Consider the following 23025-nt stretch of genomic DNA (forward strand, 5'->3'; position numbering starts at 1 on the left):
TTGTTGCTTTCATGCCCACATTGCCTATGTTAAGTTTTCTTTACAGACATGATTTTTTTAACATTTATCATGTACTTACAGGAATGGATAGATGTAAAATTAAGGTGGAATCCTGAAGACTATGCTGGAATAACATCTATTCGTGTCCCATCAGATTCCATTTGGATCCCAGACATTGTGTTGTATGACAAGTAAGATTGTAATCTATTTTTATAAAATAAACGACTCCTTCCATTCTTTACCCAACCTGCTCATAAAATAAGATTTAGGTTCTACAGAATAGTTTGTAATCATATGACTGTCATAACACAGTACAAGTAAGGAGGCTGAGTTTATGAATGTACGGGCAACCTTAAATTTGGCATTTCCAGACTTTTGACTAGTTAGTTTTGCAACCTTTATTTTGTTCTTATATCCATTTTTTAGATATTTAAAAAGAAAAAAATAGCTACACAAATTCCTTCATGCAGCACTATTTGTTAGTCAGATATTGGATGTAGTTCTGTTCAAGGACAGTAATAATGCAAAGGATCTTTCAGAATTCCTCCTGGATTTTTGAGTCCCGAGTATACATAATAGTCTGTAGCCATCCATACACATTCTTCTGGATTGGACTTTCACACTGACATAAAGTAAGTTTCATGCATAGAAATAATAGAACCTAGGTAGAATGAACGTCAAATGAAAGTTTCTACTTAACTTTAATATATATGTACAGTCCCTGTAGTTTAACGGTATAATATTTGATAATAAGTCTATTATTGTATTTATAGAATAATGTTTGGTGCCATGTGGATTTTTTAAATATCTGTATTATTTGGCTACATTAAAATAGATTTTTGCTAGACTACCACTGAGGACATCTTTTGACTAGGGACTATGTCCAGGAAAAAAATCAGATGTCTAGTGCTTTTTTAATGAAGCACTAAAACTGTTTAAAAAAGTATCATATTTTTTTAAAACGATAAATTGTTTATAATACCCTTTTCCCCAAGCAACTAAATGGTTTTTGCTTAAAAAAACAAAACAATTACTGAGCTGTAAACAAATGCACAAAATTTATTCTCAGAAGATAAAAATCTCATAAGTATCTGAAATGACACTTTGGAAGGACATCATTATAATCACTTGTCCAAAATGAATGTAATAGTAACATTTGTTTGTTTGTTTGTTTGTTTGTTTTTTAGTGCAGATGGCCGTTTTGAAGGAACTTCTACAAAAACAGTAGTAAAATATGATGGCACCATTGCTTGGACTCCACCAGCAAACTACAAAAGTTCCTGTACTATTGATGTTACCTTCTTTCCATTTGACCTCCAAAACTGCTCTATGAAATTTGGTTCCTGGACTTATGATGGCTCACAGGTTGATATAATTCTAGAAGATTATGATGTTGACAAGAGAGATTTTTTTGATAATGGAGAATGGGAAATAGTAACTGCAACAGGAAGCAAAGGGAACAGAACCGATGGATGCTGCTGGTATCCATTTATTACTTATTCATTTGTAATCAGACGTTTGCCTCTTTTCTACACATTGTTTCTCATTATTCCCTGTATAGGACTTTCATTTTTAACTATCCTTGTCTTCTATCTTCCTTCAAATGAAGGTGAAAAAATCTCTCTCTGTACTTCGGTACTGGTATCTTTGACTGTCTTCCTTCTTGTCATAGAAGAGATTATTCCATCATCTTCTAAAGTTATACCACTTATTGGAGAATATTTGGTGTTTACTATGATTTTTGTGACACTGTCCATTGTGATAACTGTCTTTGCTATTAACATTCATCATCGTTCCTCCTCTACACACAATGCTATGGCACCATGGGTCCGCAAGATATTTCTTCATAAACTTCCAAAACTACTTTGCATGAGAAGTCATGTAGATAGGTATTTTGCTCAGAAAGAAGAAAGTAGCAATATCAGTGGATCAGAATCATCCAGGAATACCTTGGAAGCAGCTCTAGATTCTATCCGATACATTACAAGACATGTCATGAAGGAGAATGAAGTTCGTGAGGTGTGTGTATTAGTCACGTTGCACTCATTTGGTAAGATTAGAAATTAGAATGTGAATCTAAATGATGGCATAGAGTACCCATCCCTTACTATATTTTAAGTATGCTGATGACCAGAGGTAGCTTGATATGAGTTAGCATTTCTGTCTGTCATGCTTTTAATGGAAGCAGTGCTATGACCTTGTAAAAAAAACAAACAACCACCCCCCCACCCCCCTCAAAGTATGGCAAAGTGTATGCATTTATCAAGGCTTCTTGTACAATCTCTATGGGTCTTTTGTTCAGTCACGCCTGTTGGGTCTTTCTAAAAATATATTCTTTTAATTATTTATAAAGGCCTGTAGAGTTATTTAGCCAATTACATTAGTCTACATTGTAAATCTTTTTTTTTACTTTTTATTTTTGCCAGGAGTGTATTTAGGAGTTGTTCTATTTTTCCATTATTACAGGGAAGTAAATGCTCATAATTCTGATCCTTTTTAAGCTTAAAAGTCATTGCTTTTTATAATAAAAAAGTGGTGTAATGGTGTAGTACCAATTCTTCTTAAAAATATAACTTAAAAAAAAAGATTTCAAAATCAGAAATAGTACTACTTCGAAAAATGTAGCAGCTGTAAAATTAAAATCAAAACCATTCTTGATGTATAATAGACTTCTAAGTACTGCCCCAAGTTGTAGTTTGATTAAATGTAAGTAGTAACTGTTGTATATCTTATATCAGAGGAGTGTGTTTTAAATCAGCATTTTAAAAGGTGTTTTCAGTCCGTAAGTCCTCACCCCAAAGTTGCCTTTTTTAAATGGATGGTAAGTTATAGGATCATAGGAAAATACAATTGGAAGGGTACTCACAGGTCATGTAGTCCAGACCTCTACTCAAGGCAAGATTATCCCTAACTAAACCATCCCAGCCAAGTAGCTGTTTAATCTACTCTTGAAAACTTCCAAGGATGGAGATTCCACAACTTTTCTAGGCAGCCTGGTCCAGTGTGTTGTTATAAAGGTGACATCAGTTAAGAGCATCGTTCATGTATTTTTTCCTTGTCCAAAATTTGTTGGAACTTCTACAACCTAAACACACTATTTCAGGCCACTGTGGATGTGTTTGAAAATATATAACACAAAATAACAACTTTGCTGTGTGACTTGGTGCATAATAGCTTTTGACGCTATCATACAGTTGCTGCTGGCAAGGCACAGAACTCCCATAACACATCTTCCAGAACTGACCTGACCTACATGGGAAACTAGTCTTCATGGCTGTTGCCTATTCGCCTGGGTCTGCTTATCTGCTGCTTTCCCAAGTCTCTCTCCTGATGTTCATTCTCATGGGAGTAGCAGTCTACATGTGCATAACTAGCACATCCCTAAAATAGCATCTCTTTAGCCTCATGCTTTATATAGTACTAACTGAAGTACCTGTTCTTCGCTTGGGTTGTTATTTTTGTAGTTGCAGTGTTTGTTTATTTTCAAAGAACTAAGTACAGCATATTTAGGTCAAAAATATTGTTTATTTTTCAAGAACATAGTACAACATATTTAATATTTAACATGTAGTGAAAAAAAAGGCAGGCATCAATATAATAATGACAATTGAACTGAATTCAGTGTATCCAAAATGGAGTGGTATCAGTTTGTTATCTGAGAAGCGAAGTAATCCTAGTCAATAGAAGCCCCCAAAAGGGTCAAGTGAAAAATAACTTGCCTATAATTTTCCTCGGGTGGTATTCAGTGATTTTTAGAAGGTTGACTGTAGATAGGACCAGCCATTCTCAAGTTATAACTAAACATACATATAGATATGCACTTCATTTATATAGATATAGCTAGATATAGCTATATCTATATCTATAAATATGTAAATGAATATATTTTATATATAGCTATATATAGGGTCTACATATAGATATGCACTTCATTGATCGATCTATCTATCTATCTATCTATATATAAAAAAATAAAAAATGAAGTGCATATCTATATGTAGACCCTAGATATAGATACCTATTGATATCTATATATATAACTGAAGTGCATATCTATATGTAGACCCTATATATAGATATATAGAGATAGATCTCTCTCTCTCTATATATATATATATATATATATCTATAAAATATATAGATATATTAGATAGATGCAGAATATTTCTTGTGTACAGTATGCTATTAAATGTATAGTTTCTTTGTGTGTGTTATGGCTACAATATAGTTGTAGTCAGTACTGTCCTTTGAGTGTTATGACACTGATTCTTCTTTCATTCTCACTGCACAACTCCACTGATTTGGTTTTCATGGGAATAAATGAGAAGGCTTGTTTAGCTTCTCCAATGTGGTGTTGAACTGATAAGCTTTTTGCAATGAATTATTAGGGTGTTTTTAAGGAAAATGTGTGTAGTGGTATTTGAATGTGCATTTAGGAACTAGGCATTCAAATTACTGCATGCTTGAATATGAGCTGGAAGTGCTACAATTGCTTTTCTGCTTTATCAGTTGCATTCTCTGCCATAATGTTTCATTATCCTATTGTTTATAACTTAAATATGTTAAATACAGTTGTATGAGGAAAACACCAAAAAGAAATAAAAATGCAATCCAGGGTCTTGATTCTGCATTGAGATTCACACAGACACACCACCCTTCACCCATGCAAAGTTTATTGTAAGATCAGAACCTAAGCATAGAAACTAGAACTCTTGTAATTATTTTTAATGAGGGAGAATTGAGGGGAACAAAAGCAAGCAACAAGGAGTCCAAAACTTTAGAGGACCAATCCTGCAAACAGTTGGTAGCAAGTGATGTTCTTATTTTTGGTCTTGCCTTTAAAGTGGGACTGGGTTCGAAAGGTTTTCTCATTTAAGGCTGTATGTGGTAGAAGACATTTGCACAATGACATGACAAAAAGCCCTTATATTTCTTCCCCAGGGTTTAAAGATTTTGATAACTTCTTGGACTGTGAACTATTGACTATAATTTTACAAAAACCTTATAGGTTAACCATATTGAACTTTACCTTTTTAGTTAATGTAACTACAGAATAATGATGGTATTTTTTAGATAAATTCTATCACATGTAGGCAAAACTGCTGCTCAAATTTTGGATGAATTTGATTCTTGCTAAAAAGACCCTGAAGAACACAATTTTGTACATACACAAATTCCGTAAATACACAACTCCTGTCCTAAACCACAAAGCCCATTCCACTTATATTCTAATCTTATTGAGAAGAAACTCTGTTGTTGTATCTGACTGATGCAGATGGATGTTCAATTTAAGAACACCCACAAACTTCAGTATCTTCAGTTCCCAGGAAGTTCTGGGTGACCAGCATTTTTCAGGGTCAGGTTCTGATTTTGTAACTCTCGCTTATGGGCTATAATTAACATATGTTCTGACCTCTTCACAAAGGGGGATTGCTTTCCCGCTCTAGCTCACAGTGTAACAATACAAAAGTGAGATTGGTTGTTTATGAAGTTGGCATAATTGAAAATAGACACTGTGGATTGTCTGAATGAACACTGTATTTGATGTTGTATTTTTCAAGTGTTCTGTAGTATTCCATATTGATCATTTTTTGTTTTTTGTTTTTTAGGTGGTTGAAGACTGGAAATTTATAGCTCAGGTGCTTGATCGAATGTTTTTATGGACTTTTCTTCTGGTTTCAATAATTGGATCACTTGTGTTATTTATTCCTGTTATTCATAAATGGGCAAATATAATTGTACCAGTCCATATAGGAAGTACAAATACATAAACTATTTTTGAGGTGCCGTTACTCTTCTGAACCCTATTTATAAAAGGTGTCCAGTAGCTTTATAGTTATGCAAATTCTATATAGGGCACATTTTAAAAACTGAATTATAAAAACTGAAACATGTTTAAGCAACACATTTTAGAATAGAGTATTGCTGAGTGTTAGTCTAAGAATTAATTTCTACATCAGTCTGGATAAAACCAGAAAGACTTTTTCAGGCATTTGCATGTATGCTATGCCAAAAAAATACAATAGGTTGCTACCTATTGGGTGCATCTACATGTCGCCCTACTGTGATGTAGCAGTAGACGCACGTGATTGCCAGCTACGTTGCCATAGTGGTGCACTCCCTGGGTATAGTGCACTGCTATAGCGACGTAGTGGCAAAATGTAACTATGTGCCATGCGCAAGGCACAGTAACTGCCCATACTTCACTCTACTTTTGTTCTTCCAAACGGAAATACTAAACCATTGTGGCATAGCAGTGTCACTGTATGGCAATGTGTAGGCACACCCATTGAGAAGTGGAGGGATTTAAAAAGCCAAACAAACTCGGAATTTGTTTTTAGATGCTAATTGTTTAGAACTGGCAAAATACTATATAAACTGTTTGACTGAGTATTAAACATTTGCACATGTTTATGTAATAGTGTTCTGGTTTGTTACTTCAGTTTATTACTGTGGGTGGCAGAGGATTTTTAAGAAAACTAACTCTTTTAAGCATGTTGGAAAATTCCAGGGCTTTTTTTAGAACAAATGAAAATGCAAAGAATTCAAAAACAATAACCAGCTATTCTAACGCACTTGTTAAAATATGTAAATAAAAATAGTGATCTGCACTTCCATATTTTGTCTTTATTTGTCAATTCTCAATAAAAATTGCTCAACTTTAAAGACAGCTCAGTTTTCACCTGAAGTTTGAAATTAGTACTACATTGCAGTTCTATAATGGTTCATAAAAAAATAAGCATCAGCACCTTTATAAGGCAGAGATATATATTACTGTCCGACACTCCACATATTGAAAACGAGGGAAAGAATTCGGACAGACAGGAAATCAAGCTGTCTTGATTTGGGGCTGGGGTAGGGGGGAATCCAGGATTTTTATGGTAAGACTTTTTTTCTACTACTGTTTACAAAAAACATTTTGAGGGGAAAAAAATGGTTTTATAAGAAATACCTTTTGGGGGAATTCCTTTCTTTGAATGAAACTTACTCGAGAGATGCATAAGCTGTTTAGTTAACTAAATAGAATCAATTGAATTTTCACACATTTATTAACTGATAGTCCTGAAATTGTCCTATCATTTTTAGAGCTGGGCCTAGGACTGAATTATAAATAATTGAGCTTAAGTGGTGCCACATGATCTATTTTTTGGATTTTTCGGATTTTTTTGGTATGGCAACGTGTCAATACTACATGATAAAAGTACATTTTAGGCATTTATTTTATTGCATATTAATTTAGTTTAAAGTTCTCTGTCAGTTTTTTTAATGCAAGTAAAAATGCTCTTTAATAGTATCTGGTCTACCCCTGATTTTTCCTGTACTATATTGTTATAACACTTCATATGGAAGCTATGTTCTAACATACAGGTTTATTTAATTAAGAAATACCTTGTTTAAATAGCAAATATAAATATTTAGGTAACTATTTAATTGCCGTGAAAAGATGATGTAATATGCAATAAGTTTAGCAATTTGTCTCTCTTATGGAAAATGACAGATTTCTTCCTTAGAGGTAAATGACACTGATTGCAGCCTTGAAGACTTGGGCTCTTCTTTTTCCTCTTTCTTCGCAATAATCACCAGTGTCCTGCGGCTGACCATCACACTGGAATTTTTCTTTTCTTTGCTTTTGAACATATACAGTAACCCAGCTGATTGTTGCCTCACATCCCATTTCTTCCCTTTGGAGTAATTTTCTTGGTTTTGTATTACAATTTTGTTAGCCGTGTAAGCAAGAGGACAAGTATATATGCTTGAGATGTGCCTAACTTTCCTTCTTTGCTTGTAATCAGACATTTAACTCTGCTTACATTGTCTTGTTTAATTTGAAAGGTTGACTTCCAACAAGGTACTGTACCCACATCTAAGACAACTAATTGTCTAATTTTAAGAGGATCCATCAATAATTAAATTCTAGACATGGGAAATTGATATATTTGTTATAATTTTTCCATGTCTACAGTCTAATTTTTGGAGGCTCATCTTAAATTAATTCCCCCAAACTGCTGCTGTGGGGCAGACAGCAGCAGGGGGGCTGGTGGTAGTAGGACAGGCAACAGGAGAGTTGAGCCTTGACTGCTGTCTGTTGCCACCAGCCCCACACAGCTGTGTGCTCCCCTCCTGGTGCCTGCATGCTCCATGCTTGTACACCCTGCTGCTTGCTATCCTCCCACTTGCACCCCTCTCACCTTCTCTCCCCCATCCCAGCACCTGCCCCTCTGCTGCTTCCCTTCCTTTCTGTCTGTCCCCTCCCTCATGCCTCACCTGATGCTTGCCCCTCCCTCCAGTGCCTACATCCCCAGCACCTATCCTCCCCTTCTGCCTGCCCCCTCCTCATCCCGGGGTCTGAGTCAGAGCTCCCCCCTGCTTGTACTCAAATCTAAGATGAGGGGCTTTCCCCATGTTGAATGGGGAAAGAAACCTTGCCTTAGATTCAGATAAGTATGGTATGTGATTTGACCTATGGTATAACTTCAGTATCTTGGTAACTTTTAGCAGATGGTCAGCACCCATGTGTGCTGGGTGCAGAACTTGTTTTGGATGCTTGTGTCCTCTTACATTCATAGAATTATAGAAAATTAGGCTTGGAAGGGACCTCAGGTGGTCATCTAGTCCAACCTCCTGCTCAAAGCAGGAGCATCCCCAATGAGATCATCCTAACCAAGGTTTGTCTAGCTAGGCCTTAAAAACCTCCAAGGATGGAGAGTCACAACCTCTCTTGATAACTCGTTCCAGTGCTTTACTGGCATGAGAGAGTGAGAAACTTCCTCCTAATATCTAACCTAAACTTCCTTTGTTGCCACTTGAGTCCATTGCTCCTTGTTCTGTCATCTGCCATCACTGGGAGCAGTTTAGCTCCATCCTCTTTAGAACTACCTTTAAGGTAGTTTAAGGCTGCTATTAACTCCCCCCCCCTCCCCCCCCCATCTTCTCTTCTCCAGACTAAGTATGCCCAGCTCCCTCAGCCTCTCTTTACAAGTGATGTGCCCCAGGTCCCTAACCATTTTTGTTGCCCTCTGCTGGAATGTCTCCAATTTGTTCACATCTTTTCTGTAGTGGGGGGCCTAAAATTGGACACAGTACTCCAGATGTGGCCTCACAAGTGCTGAATAGAGGGGAAGAATCTCTTTCTTTGATCTGCTGGCAACACCCCTACTAATACAGCCCAGTATGCCGTTAGCCTTCTCAACAGCAAGAGCACACTGTTGGCTCATATTTAGCTTATTATCCACTGTAGCCCCCAGGTCCTTTTCTGCAGAGCTGCTGATTAGCCAGTTGGTGCCCTGCCTGTACCAATGAATGGGACTGTTCTGTCCTAAGTGCGGGACTTTGCACTTCTCCTTGTTGGGATATCTTTTGGCCCAATCCTCCAATTTGTTGAAGTTTCTCTGAATCCTAGCTCTACCCTGCAGCGTACCTAGTATTCCCCCCAGATTGGTGTCATCTGCAAACTTGTTGATGGTGCACTCTATGCCATCTTCCAGGTCGTTGATGAAGATATTGGACATAACCAGCCCCAGGATGGACCCCTGTAACACTCCACTTGATACCAACTGCGAACTGGATATCAAGGCATTGATTATTACCCTCTAAGCCCAACGATCCAGCCAGTTTTCTATCCACCTTACAATCCATTCATCAAACCTGTACTCCTTTAGTTTGCTTGTGAGAATGTTGAGGGAGACTGTATCAAAAGTCTTGCTCAGGTCCAATGCTCTTCCTGTATCCATAGAGCCAGTCATCTAATCATAGAAGGTATGACTTGCCCTTGGTGAATCCATGCTGACTGTTCCTAATCACCTTCTTCAAGTGCTTAAAAATGGATTCTTTGAGGACTTGCTCCATGATTTTTCCAATAGCTGAGGTGAGGCTGCCTGGCCTGCAGTTCCTTGGATCCTCCTTCTTCCCTTTCTTAAAGGTAGGCACTATATTTGCCCTTTTCCAATCATCTGGGACCTCCCCAAATCACTACAAGTTTTCAAAGATGATGGCCGGCAGCTTTGCAATCGCATCAGCTAACTCCCCTGGCAACTCCGGATGCATTACATCCGGCTCCACGGACTTGTATATGTCCAGCTTTTCTAAATAGTCCCTAACCTGTTCTTTTTGCCACTGTTGGCTGCTCACCTCCTCCCCAAACTGTGCTGACTGGTGCAGCAATCTGGGAGCTGACCTTGCCTGTGAAGACCGAGATGAAAAAAACATTGAGTACTTCAGCCCTTTTCTGTGTTATCTGTTACTAGGTTGCCTCCCCCATTCAGTAAGGGACCCACATTTTCCCTGATCATCTTCTTGTTGCTAATCCTTGTAGAAACCCTTGTTACTCTTCACACTGCTTGCTAATGTTATCTGTGTTTCTGCTTGCATTCACAGTGCACGTATTTTTACTTCTGCAACTACATTATTTGAATGAGAGGGAGCATGGTCTTCCCAGCTGGTTCCAAACTCTTCTGCTCCCATTTTTCCCCTTTTTGCAACAGGTACAATGGGGACCAGTCCTTGTATAGGTATTAATATCCATTTTGCCAAATTTGTGAAGTGTTTTTAATCACTTCTATAGTTTAGACACATTACTTAAGGATACAATGGTGAACACCAGAATTTCTAGGTGTAGAGGTTCATCCTCAGGTGTTCCTTTGTGTTTTCTAAAACCAAACTATTTTTAAGAGTTCCTTACTCCTGGGTCTGTGTTTTTTGTGAATTACTCAGTTCAGAGTGCGGAAATTACCTAGTTATATAACACTCCATCTGTCACACATGCAAAATAAAGAAACAACATATACTCTTGTGACAACTTGACGTTTTATGAAAATAAAGAGAATTACATCTGATGATAATATCAACTGCTGTATTTCCAAGAACATTTCCAAGGAATCTGGTATAGAGAGAATGACTTGCATTTATACCAAATATCACCCCATTACAAATACTTAGGTATGTTGTTTACTTTTGGTCGTATATCATGCTCCTATATGCATATCTATGGTTGTTGTCAAAACATACATTATGGGATGTATGCCTTAGAAACAGTTTACCCACACTTTACAGGATTTTTTAATCTGCTGAAACTAGTACTTTGCTGTTGCATGGCACTCTCACTATTTTAATCCTTCAGTGAGCTAGTGATTGATGCCAAATGGGGGTTGTGTGTGGTGCTTTAGTTTAGTTTTGTATGGTACAACTTGGTTTGAATATCTTGACATCTTGCTGACAATCTTGTTTTGTGACACAGAAAGGGATGGGCAGAATCAAACGATGGCTGCTGGTTATCTTCATATATTAACCAGTTTTAAAATAACTTTCCCACTCTTCAATCCCCTCAACTTTTTTATTGATTTTTACATACATCGTATAACAAGAAGCTGCACTTCAGCAAAATAGTTGAGCATCTAAACTTTTTAAAGGCTGTATGCTTGAATTGTATCACTTATGACCTTGCTTTCAGAAGATCTCATCACATCCTAAAGGGATTTTATTTAATTTAGCAGAAGCCATGCTGTTGAAAATAATGTTAGCCTTGGCCTTGTGAACACTGTATGGGAATACTGTGGTTTTCTCCTTCTATTGATGACATCTGTGTTGAGCCCTCAACACGCTCCTGTACATTTTTTGTACATAAACTGCTTTTTCTACAATTCTAGTAAAAGATGTCTGGTAAGTCTGGAGAATATTACTTAGAAATTAACTAAAATAACATTTTTTAAAAATCAGTTAAAATTTTTTTCACACTGATTATGAATCTTGCTGGGTCAAACATAGTGACCCAAGAGTTGTTGTTAAGCTACTAATACAACTTGACATAGAGAAACATGTGGCATAAAAAAAGGGCATACATGTTTGGTCACCAAACATGGCACTTCCTTTTAGAACACAATAGTTTTAATTTCTACACTTCATGTCCAGCCATCAGGGGTTGTAAGAACAATCCTGCTGTTCCGAGAATACATACCAGAATAAATACCCATAGAAAAATGCGATCAATTACCATGGCAACATACTTCCAATCATCTTGAATCTGGAAAATAAACAAAGGAAATAGCAAGTGTATGTGTTTAGTGGATTGACGAATGCATGATAAGACCTATGTTCAACAAAAACGTACTTGGAGCGTGTGTACATCCATCCTGAAATGGCCATTTTCGAAGTACGTTTTGGAGTAAGAGAAAAGCAAGTCAGTTTGCTACACACTAATCTCACAATGATTCCTGACTGAGTACAGCTGAAGCTTATTTGGTATGAGTGGTAGAAGCTATCTTTTAAAGCTGAAATTAGCATTAGAGCATCATTTCAAATAAAACTATTCGTTAGCCTGGCAGGACCTCAGCATAGGTGGCAATTCTTCTGTGAGCAAATATTAGGGTTGTAGGGGGTACACTGAAATAGGTAATATTGACCACCCAGTCACTTGAGGAACTTAAGTCCCACTGCAGGTTATCGAATAAATTTCTCCTACTGAAGATGCTGAGAGGTATGTGCATGGGAGAACAGAAGAGAATTGATATTTATGACTGAAAAACTCAACACAATGAATTGATACTGACAAAACCTGCATGCTATGTCTTGACATATCTTAATAAAAGATGATTATGTATGATAGCCTTTCTCTTGTCTCATGTACTCTTTCATATGTCGAGGTTTGGGGAGGAAGGTGCATTCCACGGGACTGGTTTTCACATTGGACAATAATAAACATTTAAAAAATGTTAAGAACTGATGTTAGGTACAGCTTTAGTTAATGCACTTTAATTTTAACTGGTGTTTTTAAACTCAGACAGTTCATCTTTACTACAGCTTCCCTAGTTTTACATTATATACCTGCACAATTATTTTTAAGCTTATTCCAAAAGTTAGTAATGCAGTTTTATTTTTGAAGCAGAAAGTAATTTTTCTAAGCTAAAATATATTTAAAAAAAATGAGTCCTGAATAAGGCTTTGATTCAGCAAAACTAACAAAAAACAACCCCCCCCCAAACCCCCACCCGAGCCCAACTTTAAGTTAAATAGATGCTTGTGATATAACTACAGGAATTTATTGTTTTCCCCTTCGCTTTGTATGACTGAGAAACATCCATAGCCAGAGGAAACTCCCCTCTTTTTATTAAAACAATATGTACATTTATTCTTAAGAACCACTGCAGATTATCAGCTCTGAGGATGGCTGTTCTATTTTTTTGCAAGGGTGGAAGAGGTACAGCACGGACTGGAATCAACATAAGCCTTGCAGCCAGTCTGAATAATACTCTCCTTAAAAAGGAATAACAGAAGCAGGTGGCAAATGACAGGGAAGTCATGACCTCCTAGTAATGAGGCAGCAGCAGTGTTAAGATCAGAATCTGGGAATTCCCAGTGATAAAGTTAATGTTCTCTTTCAACCATGTCTGTCTTGAAAAGCATTAAGTGACAAATACAATTTTACTAGAAGTGTAAAAGTTCAGTGCAAGTTGTGTCCCAAAAAGACTTGCAGTTAACTAGCGGATTCAAAGCCCCCTGTTCTTCTAATATAATACATTGCTTATTTGCATAAAGTAAAGCTCTGTTCTGCAAAATATATTTTGAAACATGGGTAGTCAATTAAAATACCACTTAAATGTTCTTTCTAAATGGCCCCATATTCTGAGCAAAGTTGCCATTTGTTCTTACCTCTTTGGCTTCATTCTGCATTTTCATATTCTCTGCAATGTATTTGATGCTTTCAAGGGCATCTCTCATTTCTGGTGACAAAACTGAAAGTGAAAGCAGAGCATCTACAGACTCAGAACTTGAACTCCTTGTAAGATTGTCACTGAAATCTGCGATTTTCATTTGCTGATACCGACAACAGCTGCATGCTACATCTTGACATACGAAGCCACCTTTGCTTTCAGAACTGTCGAAGCAATTTAAGTTTGAGAGTTCACCGTTATAAAATGGCTTTGGCTTCTGATTATATTCTTCATCACTGGTGGGCCTTGTCATAAACATGATCCTGGGAAGCAAATTCAAGAAAATGGTTCTCACCCATGTAGGCATCGTGTGCGTCTTGGGTGTTCTATAGTGCACATTAAGTACAAACACAGTAATGACGATGGAGAGAGTTACAAATATCATAGTAAAGAGGAGGTATTCGCCAATAAGCGGAATCACCAGAGAAGTGGAAGGGATGGTTTCTGTGATTACAAGGAGGAATACAGTTAAGGATAAAAGGACTGATATGCAGAGTGTCACCTTCTCACCACAGTCTGAAGGCAAATAGAAAACTAAGACAGTTAAGAAAGAAATCAGCAGACATGGAATAATCATGTTAATGGTATAAAATAAAGGCAAACGCCTAATGTAAAGAGAATATGTGATATCTGGATATATCTCGTCACAACAGTTGTACTTAATGTCATGTTTATAGCCAGGGGCTTTAATAATAGCCCATTCTCCGCTCTCCCAGTAGTCTTTAAGATTCATACTAGAACCAATTAAAACCAAGTCAATTTTAGCTTTATCATAAGACCAGGAACCAAACTTCATGGTGCAGTTCTGGTAGTCAAATGGGAAGTAGGTAACATCTATTTTACATGAACTTTTAAATATGGCTGGAGGCATCCAGGTCACTTCTCCTGTGTATTTCAGTAAAGCCTTTGTCTTGTCATCAACTTGGAAGTCTCCAACTGCACTGTAAAAACAAACCAAGGGAAAAAAGCTAGTTTGACAGTTCAGTTACATGAGTTAATTTCAAACAATTTTAAGAGTAAGAATATAAATATACAGGTCATTAATCCAGGGTTGTCACATGAAAATGCTAATTGGGCTAAACTGCATGTGTAGGACTAGAACAATGGTTGGTGTAAATGCATTGTTCCATTGACGAGGGTGAAGTTACAGTCCTACACCAGTTAATGATTTTAATTAAACTATTTTCTATTCCAGTAACATGGTTAGATGCCATGAAGACCCAGCACAACAAACATGAAACATGGGTGTCAGAACAAGCTTACACAAGCTGACTTTTGCTGTGTTTGGTGCATGCTCTATCTTGTCCACTCCACAATAGCTGATACTATCCCTTGCCTGTGGTACAAAATAGGGTCTATTGATGTGAGGCTTCTTTGCAGTAGTGGTTCTCAAACCTCGTAATGGAGATATGTTTTTAATAATGTTTCATGGATTATCTCCCTACCTGTTCACAATTGCACAACATCCTTGGCGCAACTTTGGTTACTGCTCCCATGTTAAAGAGATACCAAGGAATGGTCTTTAGCTCTTTATGTGATTAACTAGCTGTAGAAGGAGGAGGAGGAGCTGATTCTTTAAGGACTCACTACCAAATACTCACCAGCTCACTACTTCTAATCTACTATATCAGAGGGTAGTTTAACCATATTTTATTGAGGCCAGATTCCTTAGATAGAACATATCAGCTAGCTCAGTAACATCTGGGTTCCTGATTGACTTCAACAAAAACCCTGGAAATACCAAGCCTGGGGCTCTTATATGATCATTCTTATGTAGGTATTGGTATCAAATGGGCAGAATTTTGAACTGCTAAAATCCTGGATCTAAAAGTCAATTATAGTTAAAAGTGTGAATAACTGAAAAGCATCTTCTCCATGTAAATGAGAAGAATATTGTTTTGTAGAACTATGCATTCTTCTTTACTTTGTACTTGCAGACGGTGGTGAAAATATCTTAGAGTGGTTTGTGGAGAGGAAGTAGTAAAGGTGGTAGATCCTCAAGTTTCTTGTTTTCTTCAAGTAAAATGTATGTATTTCTTTTAAACCAGGTTGTTCATCTCAATGGGCTCCAAAAATAGTAGCATTCAGTTTTACAGCAAAAACTGCAGTGGCTGGTAGGTAGATCTCCCTTAAGGCATAGAAACTATTTGAATTACGTACCCATATTCACTGTGCTGCTGGTTTGAGCAAAATCTTGTTTGTGTGTGCCTGAGTAAAAACAGCTGTGATGACATACAAATCTTACTTGTTATATAAGACAATATCAGGCTTCCAGATCCTGTCAGATGGAACTCGAATAAACTCTGCACCCCCGTAGTCCGCTGGATTCCACCTAAGCTTGTAATCATTCCAGATCTAACCACAGAAGAAACCAAACTGTATTAGAAATGCAACAAAATCTAAATTATGTGGACTATTGTACATTATTTCTTAGAGCATGTTATTCAAATGTTCATGTCACTTGTAAGGTTTTTGTATGATGATGACTATATGCATCATGTTAAAAGAAAGTGTTTGTATTCATTAGCACAGAGAATGTAGTCCTATTGTGCTAGATACTGTACATACAGGCAAAGTCTCCAACAGCTTGAAAGTCCACAGGGAAAGTGAGAAAGGGAGAAGACAGAAACAATAACTTGACTGTAGTCACGTAGCAGGTAAATTGTAGAGATGAATTGAACCAATGTCTGCTGCTGCTAAGTGTCTTTCCATTGGACAATGCTGCCTCCTGTCCACACTGCAAATGTTTCATTAGGATGCTGTTGCCCCTGATATTTTTTCCTACAGCCCCCATTTGCATAGGAAAAGTAAAACCAGTTGAAAAATATAGGAATATAGGAGTGGATGGGGCCTCTGCGCCTACTGAATTTAGTCTTCCATTTTTGTGGTTATTCTATTGTAAGGAAACTGTCTGGAAATATAACCTTGTGCTGTTTTGCTGCCAGGTCCCTCAAACTAGAGTGGCACTAGGTGGGTTAGAATTTGGTTATGACTTACTATAGTTAATGCTTTAATGGGAGCTATAAAAGGAAAGGCTGTAGGAAATGGTTGTGGTAATCACCTAGGTGATGGTGTTCATTGGAAGTCAATATGGAATTAAGAACCCAGGTTAGGAAAGTGAAGTAAAACTGCAGCTGCCAACATTTGGTTCAGACTTAAAAAGAAAAGTCCTGACCACCGCTAGTAATTTAAATCTTGGTGTACTTCAGATTAGTCAGTGTGTTAAGCTCCACTACAAGTAGTTACATTTTTCTCCTCATAAAATTTCCCTGTAGATTCAGAGGGATGATGTTGTTTGTTCTCTGTTTCATTCTTACACCAGGGCTATATGGATATACCATCTTCCACAATGCAGGGGTGGCTGCATTTTAATGATGCTTGAGGTATTTCTTGTGCACAGATGTGTCTATGGTCAGTGTATGTGAGACACTGCTGAGCAAAGATTATTGCTAATACTTATTCTCAGTTTGGAAAGGTTAATAATGTAGCTGATGACTGACAATTCAGGCTTCATTGAGTCCTTCTGTTGGGCACATTTTGAAACAGTGTGGGGAGCTGGAATGAGGAAGTCCCACAAGTCCCACAAACTGTTTAGAAAGCAGCAGTCCAGTATTTTACACTTGAAATACAGAAGTTTGGCAGACAGAGTTCTGGGTATGTCTACACTAACAGCTAAAATTGACCCAAAGAGCACATCTGTAAAGTTATTGGGCCAGACAGCTGTGCCCCTCAGGATGGACTGTCTTCTGAACTGCGTTCCTTTGGCACTGGACTGGCTAATTATCTTCAATTCTCATCAGTCAGGCTCAGCCCAGACCAGCAGGCCAGGCCAGCTCCAGAAACTCAGCTGAATGCCAGCACTGGAGATTGAGAGGCTGCTGCTGCCTCCCTTCATCTAGAATTTCACTAGGTACTACAAGCCAGAGGCACTGCAAGTCCTTCAGCAGCAATCCCATAATTCCCGATTTCTGACTTTTGGCCATTTTGCACCCCATTTACTCTATGATCTAAAAGTAGTGCCCAGTACTCTTCCAGCAGTTTCCTAGAAAGGCTGCATTTGAAGAACATTAGCTAAGTATGATGTGCAGTGGCTACACGGTAAGAGAAAGACAGGGATGGGTGATCTATTTGGCTTGGGCTGTCGGAGGGTTAGGATGAGCCCTAAATATTAATGTAAATGCACCTCTGAATTGCTTCTGGTGTAAGGTGTTTTTAGTTCTTTTAGCCATGCATGAATTTTGTATTGGGAGTTCTGCTCCTGCCTCCACCATGACCTTGCTCTGGGACCTTATGCTAGTTGCACCCAATCCAGTCCTGTCTGAGCAGCTGCAATTGGAATCAATGAAATCAGGTGTTTCTGGACACCAGGGGTAGGGCTGCCAACTCTGAATCTATTCTGGGAGGTCTCATCACTGAATACCATACTGGTATAAATGACTGAACTCATTCACTATGGAGCCACAGGAAGGCAAATGCACATTACTATTACATTTTAAAAACCCATTGGACTACTGTATAAATTGGATTCAACATTTAGTATTTATTTTATCTCCCAGGTGACTCTCAGCAGTTTCCTGAATATTTATATCTACTTCCTGGAGGCTCCAGAGCAATCGGGGAGGGTTGGCAACCCTGACGTGGGGAGATGTAAGCATGGAGTACGGAAGAGTCCTTGCTCTCCTCTTCTTCTGTCTTCCCAGACCAAAGCCTAGGCATAAACTACCTTTGGGGTTGGTTTCAGCCCAATCAATATTTATTCACAGCCTAAAACTGTAGCATGTGGCCTAGGTGAACACAGCGGGCTGGATTCTGTTTGGGACTCCTAGACGAGCAGAGGGTGAAAGTACATTACCAGAATCTATAGTATCAGCTTGAAATCCCATGATCCCTATCGTTTCCCCAGGGTGTGGAGGGTCTTACTGACAACTCTTTCTTTCCTGAGGGGGACGCTTTTTGGAGATTCATTAAGTTGAAGCTCACAGTGTATCCTTTGTTCTCGGGGCCATTTCAAAAGAGCCTCCATCATGTATTTATTGCAAATATAGAGGTACCCACTAGAGGGCAGCCGTGGATTAGGTAAGCCTGGCCACCCTTGCAATCTGCACCGAAGAGCAGGTAAGTACCTTACCAGGTGCCCCTTATGCTGGGACTCTTTCCATTCTTTTTGAATACAAATCAAATTAGAACAAACACTGATCTAGCAAATTAATGCATGTTCCAATGAAGTTATTTGTTTTTGCTTCGATCTTAAACTGAATGGTACAGCTCTATGCCCATATCAGTAAAGTTTCTAAGTTCGTTTTACCTGGAGAAAAATATATACTGTGTTATATGCACTTATGCACCACACCATCTGCAGCCCCTCCTCCACTTTCAAAATCCTAGATCTGCCCATGGTTAGCAATAGCATCTACCTTTTTAATCAAAGATCTAATGGAAATACAGGAGAGGTAGTGTGAACTAATTGATTGCTACACCATGTAACTCAGCCAGGGCCCAAGTGGTCGAGCATGGAACTGTGGGACTTAATGTTAGATCACAGACCTGGGTGTGCTGTCTTTGGCTTGGTGTGTGACCCTGGTCAAATCACTTCACCTTTCTGTGATTCAGATGAGCCATCTGTAAAATTGGAATAGTAATGCTTACCCACCTATCTAAAGTACTGTAGGATCTCTGGATGGAAAATGCTTTAAATGTAAAATGTAATGTCATAGTCCAGTTATCTAGATAGTGAGATTAACAAACATTAACCAAAGCATGGTTAGTAGGATGTATCATGTCTCAAAATTGCCTTGGAGAACACAACAGCAAACTCTATATTGAAATTAAATTAAAATAAAAATCAATTGAGTTCCTATCAGTATTAGTGGTTATTTTTACTTACATGTTTCAGCCATAGGTTAGTCTCCATGATCTGATTCACTTCATCCTGAAAACACACAGACATGTTGAAAAAGGAGTGGGGCTTTCTTTAGTCTGACAGTATAACACCTCGGTTGAGAAAAAAGCTGATACTCACCACCTTCACAAGCTGTGACATGGACACCTCAAACTGTATGATGACAGGGTCTGATACATTCTCCACTGGTCTGATGAACTGACTATAGTTGGTGAACAAGACTGAGAACAGCTTGTGTTCAGCTTCTGAACAGTTGAAACCTGAAGGGGAAGACATGTGGGCTTTGTTTTTTTGAGACAGGCCCAGAAGCTTCTCAGGGCAAAATGCTATTTTCTTTTCAAGTTTAATAACTAGCCATTAAACCCCTGCAGCTGCACTTGCACCAGTTTCATACGGATAGAGGGGAGGGCAGGTTGAACAATGACACAATGATAATGCTTTCATTATTCATGTTGCCCAGCACTAGATTAATTGCTCAGTATTTGTGCAGTACTTGGAGGAACCACAAAGCCTGGCATAACCGTAAAGTACAGCGTAGTTTCTGATGTTCCTATAAGTAAAAATGGAGCACTAAGATGTAATGGTATGTGGAGCTTTTTCGTGTGCATCTTTGTGAATGGACGATTTCATAAAATCATAGTTTGGAGCTGAAGGAGTCCTTTTTCCTTGCAGAAAGGGTGTGGGTGCAGTTGCAAATGGACTGGACATCCTTATATCTTCTAAGGAGCTATCAGAGAGTCTTATGACATGACAATCTTCCAGGGAGTGCTGAAGCTTTGTTTGGAATCTGAAGCTCATGGTAGTGGGAATTACACTTAAAATATTAAATTAAAATATGGAATTTTTATTAAAATATGGAATTTTTTATTAATCCATATGATTAAAATATGGAAATGAGGATTAAAAATTAATTCAGTATTTTAGGAAGAAAATACATTCTTTCTTATTGTATTAAAATAAGCCTTAAAATATCCATTTGGCTATTAGATTTGCTCCAATGGCTGCTGGCAAAGCTCCAAACCGACAGATTTATGTCACATTCACTCACTCTCTTCTGGCTCCAGAGAGAATCATATTATCCCCCACTACCCTCTTATCCACAGGGTCAAGGAATAAAAATGTTGGGAAGTAAACCATACCCACAAGGTGGTAGTGGTGTGCTTAGGGGTCCCTTACCTGGAACTCTGATGAGATTCCCCCCAGATCAATTCTGCATTTCTAGAGGACATCAGTTGAAAACACGGGTGAGGAGGCTCAAACTTAACAGAGCTGCATTCTGCTCTTGATGACTCTTGTATGTAGCTGAAATAGCTACACAGGGAACTTTTTAAATGCTGTCTGTGGGATTTATATACATATTCTATCCTATGTCTGAGGCTTTTCAGCCTTTGTAAAAAAAATTTGAGTAATCAGCAGGGAAATCTGAACCAGAACTGATTTTAATGTTTCACAAGCCAAACTTCTGTCCCCAGACTTGTTATATCTTGTCTCAAACCTGCAAAATGTCAGGCAACACAGTTTAATACCCCCTTCTTTGACCCCATGGTAAGCTGCTTTTTACAGGTTAGTAAAGTTCCTCAAACCAACCTACCAGTTTAAAATAGAGTGATGCTTTCCTGCTTCTGAAGAATTAACTTTTTTTAGCCATTTTGCTTGTTTTCATCAATATTTATTAATAATCTCATCTATTTTTATGAGCAAGTTAATATTCCTTGGGTCTTTTATGCAGTTGTGGGTTTTTTTTCAGATTCATATTCAGTTTTTAGACTCTTCCTCCCTAAATATTATTAGCCTATTTACACTTCCACAACATGTTCTTTAAATCCTTTGCGTGTGTGTGTGTATTGCATATCTAATAACCACTACATTATCGAGAGCAACTACATTGACTTATCTAAGAATTTAGTGCATTTTTTAGTGTTTTTTTCATCACCTCTCAGGTCATCAATAATAGTAAGAAGGAGACCTCCGCTTTGCAGGGAGGGAGCTATACTGTGAACAGTGCATCTTAAGACTCTCGTGCAATTTTTTTAGTATCCTCTATCTCTTCTGATGCTTCGGCACTATATAGCATGTACTGAGTGTGGGCTAAGCCTTAAAATATCTAGAACTTTGTCTTACTATATTAACATTTAAGTGACTTAGTGGCAGCCATTTGGCATCCCAGATCATGACTGTCAAGTTGTTACTGCTTTATACAGAGAGATCTAAAAACTGCTTAAGGAAAAATCTGCTCTTAATACGAATCTGGTGTATGTTTCACTAGCGCTAAACCTTAACTCTGGACTAATTAAAAATGCATCCTCCAGAGCCGTTTTCCATCTTCCTCCTACCCGCTTTAAGAAAATTCAAGGATCACTTACCTTTAAAGACAAAGATGATGGCAGCGGTTAGAAAGAGTATGTACATCCTTCCCATGGTGTTATGAATTACTGCTCATCAGCAGAGATTGCAGGAGATGAGCTCAGCTGCCAGGACTGTATGCATAGGTATGGGAAAATACAGACAGCTCCAATCCTCTGATGTATGAAATCCTGGGAAACGACAGACTGCAGGACCCTGAAGAAGAGATCCTTACAGAAGTGCTCCCATTAGACTGCCTGGGCTGCCCTCTTCCAGCTGTTCATACAGTTGCGAGCAGAGAGTGTTAGAAACATAAAATAAATCATAGGCAAAATAGATCTAGTGACTGCAGGCAAGAAGCAATAATCTGGTAACAATGGTAGGCAAGAGACCACAAACTGATGTTTAAAGTAACCCAGTAATCTGATAATATAAGAGGTTTTTCCAGTCTGCTGCTGTACAGAATCTGAATCTCCACAGATTTGTGCCAAGCTGTTAGGGCAGGTTTAGTTAATGAAAATCTTGTAACTGAATTGTGCTGAAATGGATGTTGACATTAGGGATGCTTGAGTTAGCAGTCAGCTGAGCCTGTGGGACCAGAATTTCCTGTCGCACACAGGTAATGAATTCACTGATGCAGGTACTGCTATACAAGGGTTTGTTTGTTTTTCTGACCAGCTTCCCAGTCCTGCAAGCATGCGTGCACGCTTTACTTTTACTGCTGTGGGTAATGCTGTTGGAATCAATGGGACTGTTCTCAGTCCTGAAGCTAGCATGCCTGTAAATACTGACAGCGTTGGATGTAAGGCCCAGCGTCATGGTGGAAACCTAAACCTCAAGAGATGAGGCTGGGGTTCAACATCACTGAAATCACCTGAGAACAGCTCTTCCCACAGGGTTGCTGCCATCTTGGGCTAGGAAAATCCAGTTTGGGAACCAAAATAGGGAGGGCAGAAAAGGGTGCAGGGTTTTCAATTTGCTTCCTCCTGGCCCAGAGAGTCAGGGAGAGAGGTTGGCTTTGAAATTTTGCTATTTGTAGCAATGATCTTGGCTTGAAAGTTCAGTGAAGCCTTCCTGCTG

The 23025-nt window shown here is 38.3% G+C and overlaps 2 protein-coding genes across 4 annotated transcripts in view; one reads left to right on the plus strand and one right to left on the minus strand.

The window, feature by feature from the left end:
• CHRNA5 (cholinergic receptor nicotinic alpha 5 subunit) overlaps positions 1-6606 on the plus strand; it is a 33668-nt gene extending 27062 nt beyond the window's left edge. The window contains exons 4-6 of one of the 3 annotated variants that reach the window (XM_025208407.1): positions 82-191; positions 1188-2019; positions 5610-6606. In XM_025208407.1, the coding sequence (XP_025064192.1) occupies positions 82-191; positions 1188-2019; positions 5610-5771 (1104 nt within the window). In that variant the 3' untranslated portion in view covers positions 5772-6606. Of the gene's footprint in view, positions 1-81; positions 192-1187; positions 2051-5609 lie in introns of all 3 variants that reach the window. The other 2 variants (XM_025208409.1, XM_025208408.1) reach the window with 2 other exon arrangements.
• Positions 6607-10804: 4198 nt separating this feature from the next.
• On the minus strand, positions 10805-22486 carry CHRNA3 (cholinergic receptor nicotinic alpha 3 subunit). The gene is made up of 6 exons (XM_025208386.1): positions 21966-22486; positions 19723-19862; positions 19588-19632; positions 15949-16058; positions 13642-14644; positions 10805-12016 (listed from the first exon to the last, which is right to left on the minus strand). The coding sequence occupies exons 1-6, from the start codon at positions 22018-22020 to the stop codon at positions 11888-11890; spliced, it is 1482 nt and encodes a 493-aa protein (XP_025064171.1). The 5' UTR covers positions 22021-22486; the 3' UTR covers positions 10805-11887.
• Between the last annotated feature and the right edge of the window lie 539 nt (positions 22487-23025).

Source organism: Alligator sinensis, unplaced genomic scaffold (genome assembly GCF_000455745.1).
Source record: "Alligator sinensis unplaced genomic scaffold, ASM45574v1 scaffold954_1, whole genome shotgun sequence".
NCBI classification, from domain to species: Eukaryota; Metazoa; Chordata; order Crocodylia; family Alligatoridae; genus Alligator; species Alligator sinensis.

Coding starts and splice junctions, on each gene's coding strand:
- CHRNA3 (XM_025208386.1), bottom strand. CDS start 22,020: ATGGGAAGGATGTACATACTCTTTCTAACCGCTGCCATCATCTTTGTC. Junction 19,633..19,722: donor TGTCACAGCTTGTGAAGGTG/GTGAGTATCAGC, acceptor GTGTGTTTTCAG/GATGAAGTGAATCAGATCAT. Junction 12,017..13,641: donor TGCAGAATGAAGCCAAAGAG/GTAAGAACAAAT, acceptor TTTATTTTCCAG/ATTCAAGATGATTGGAAGTA.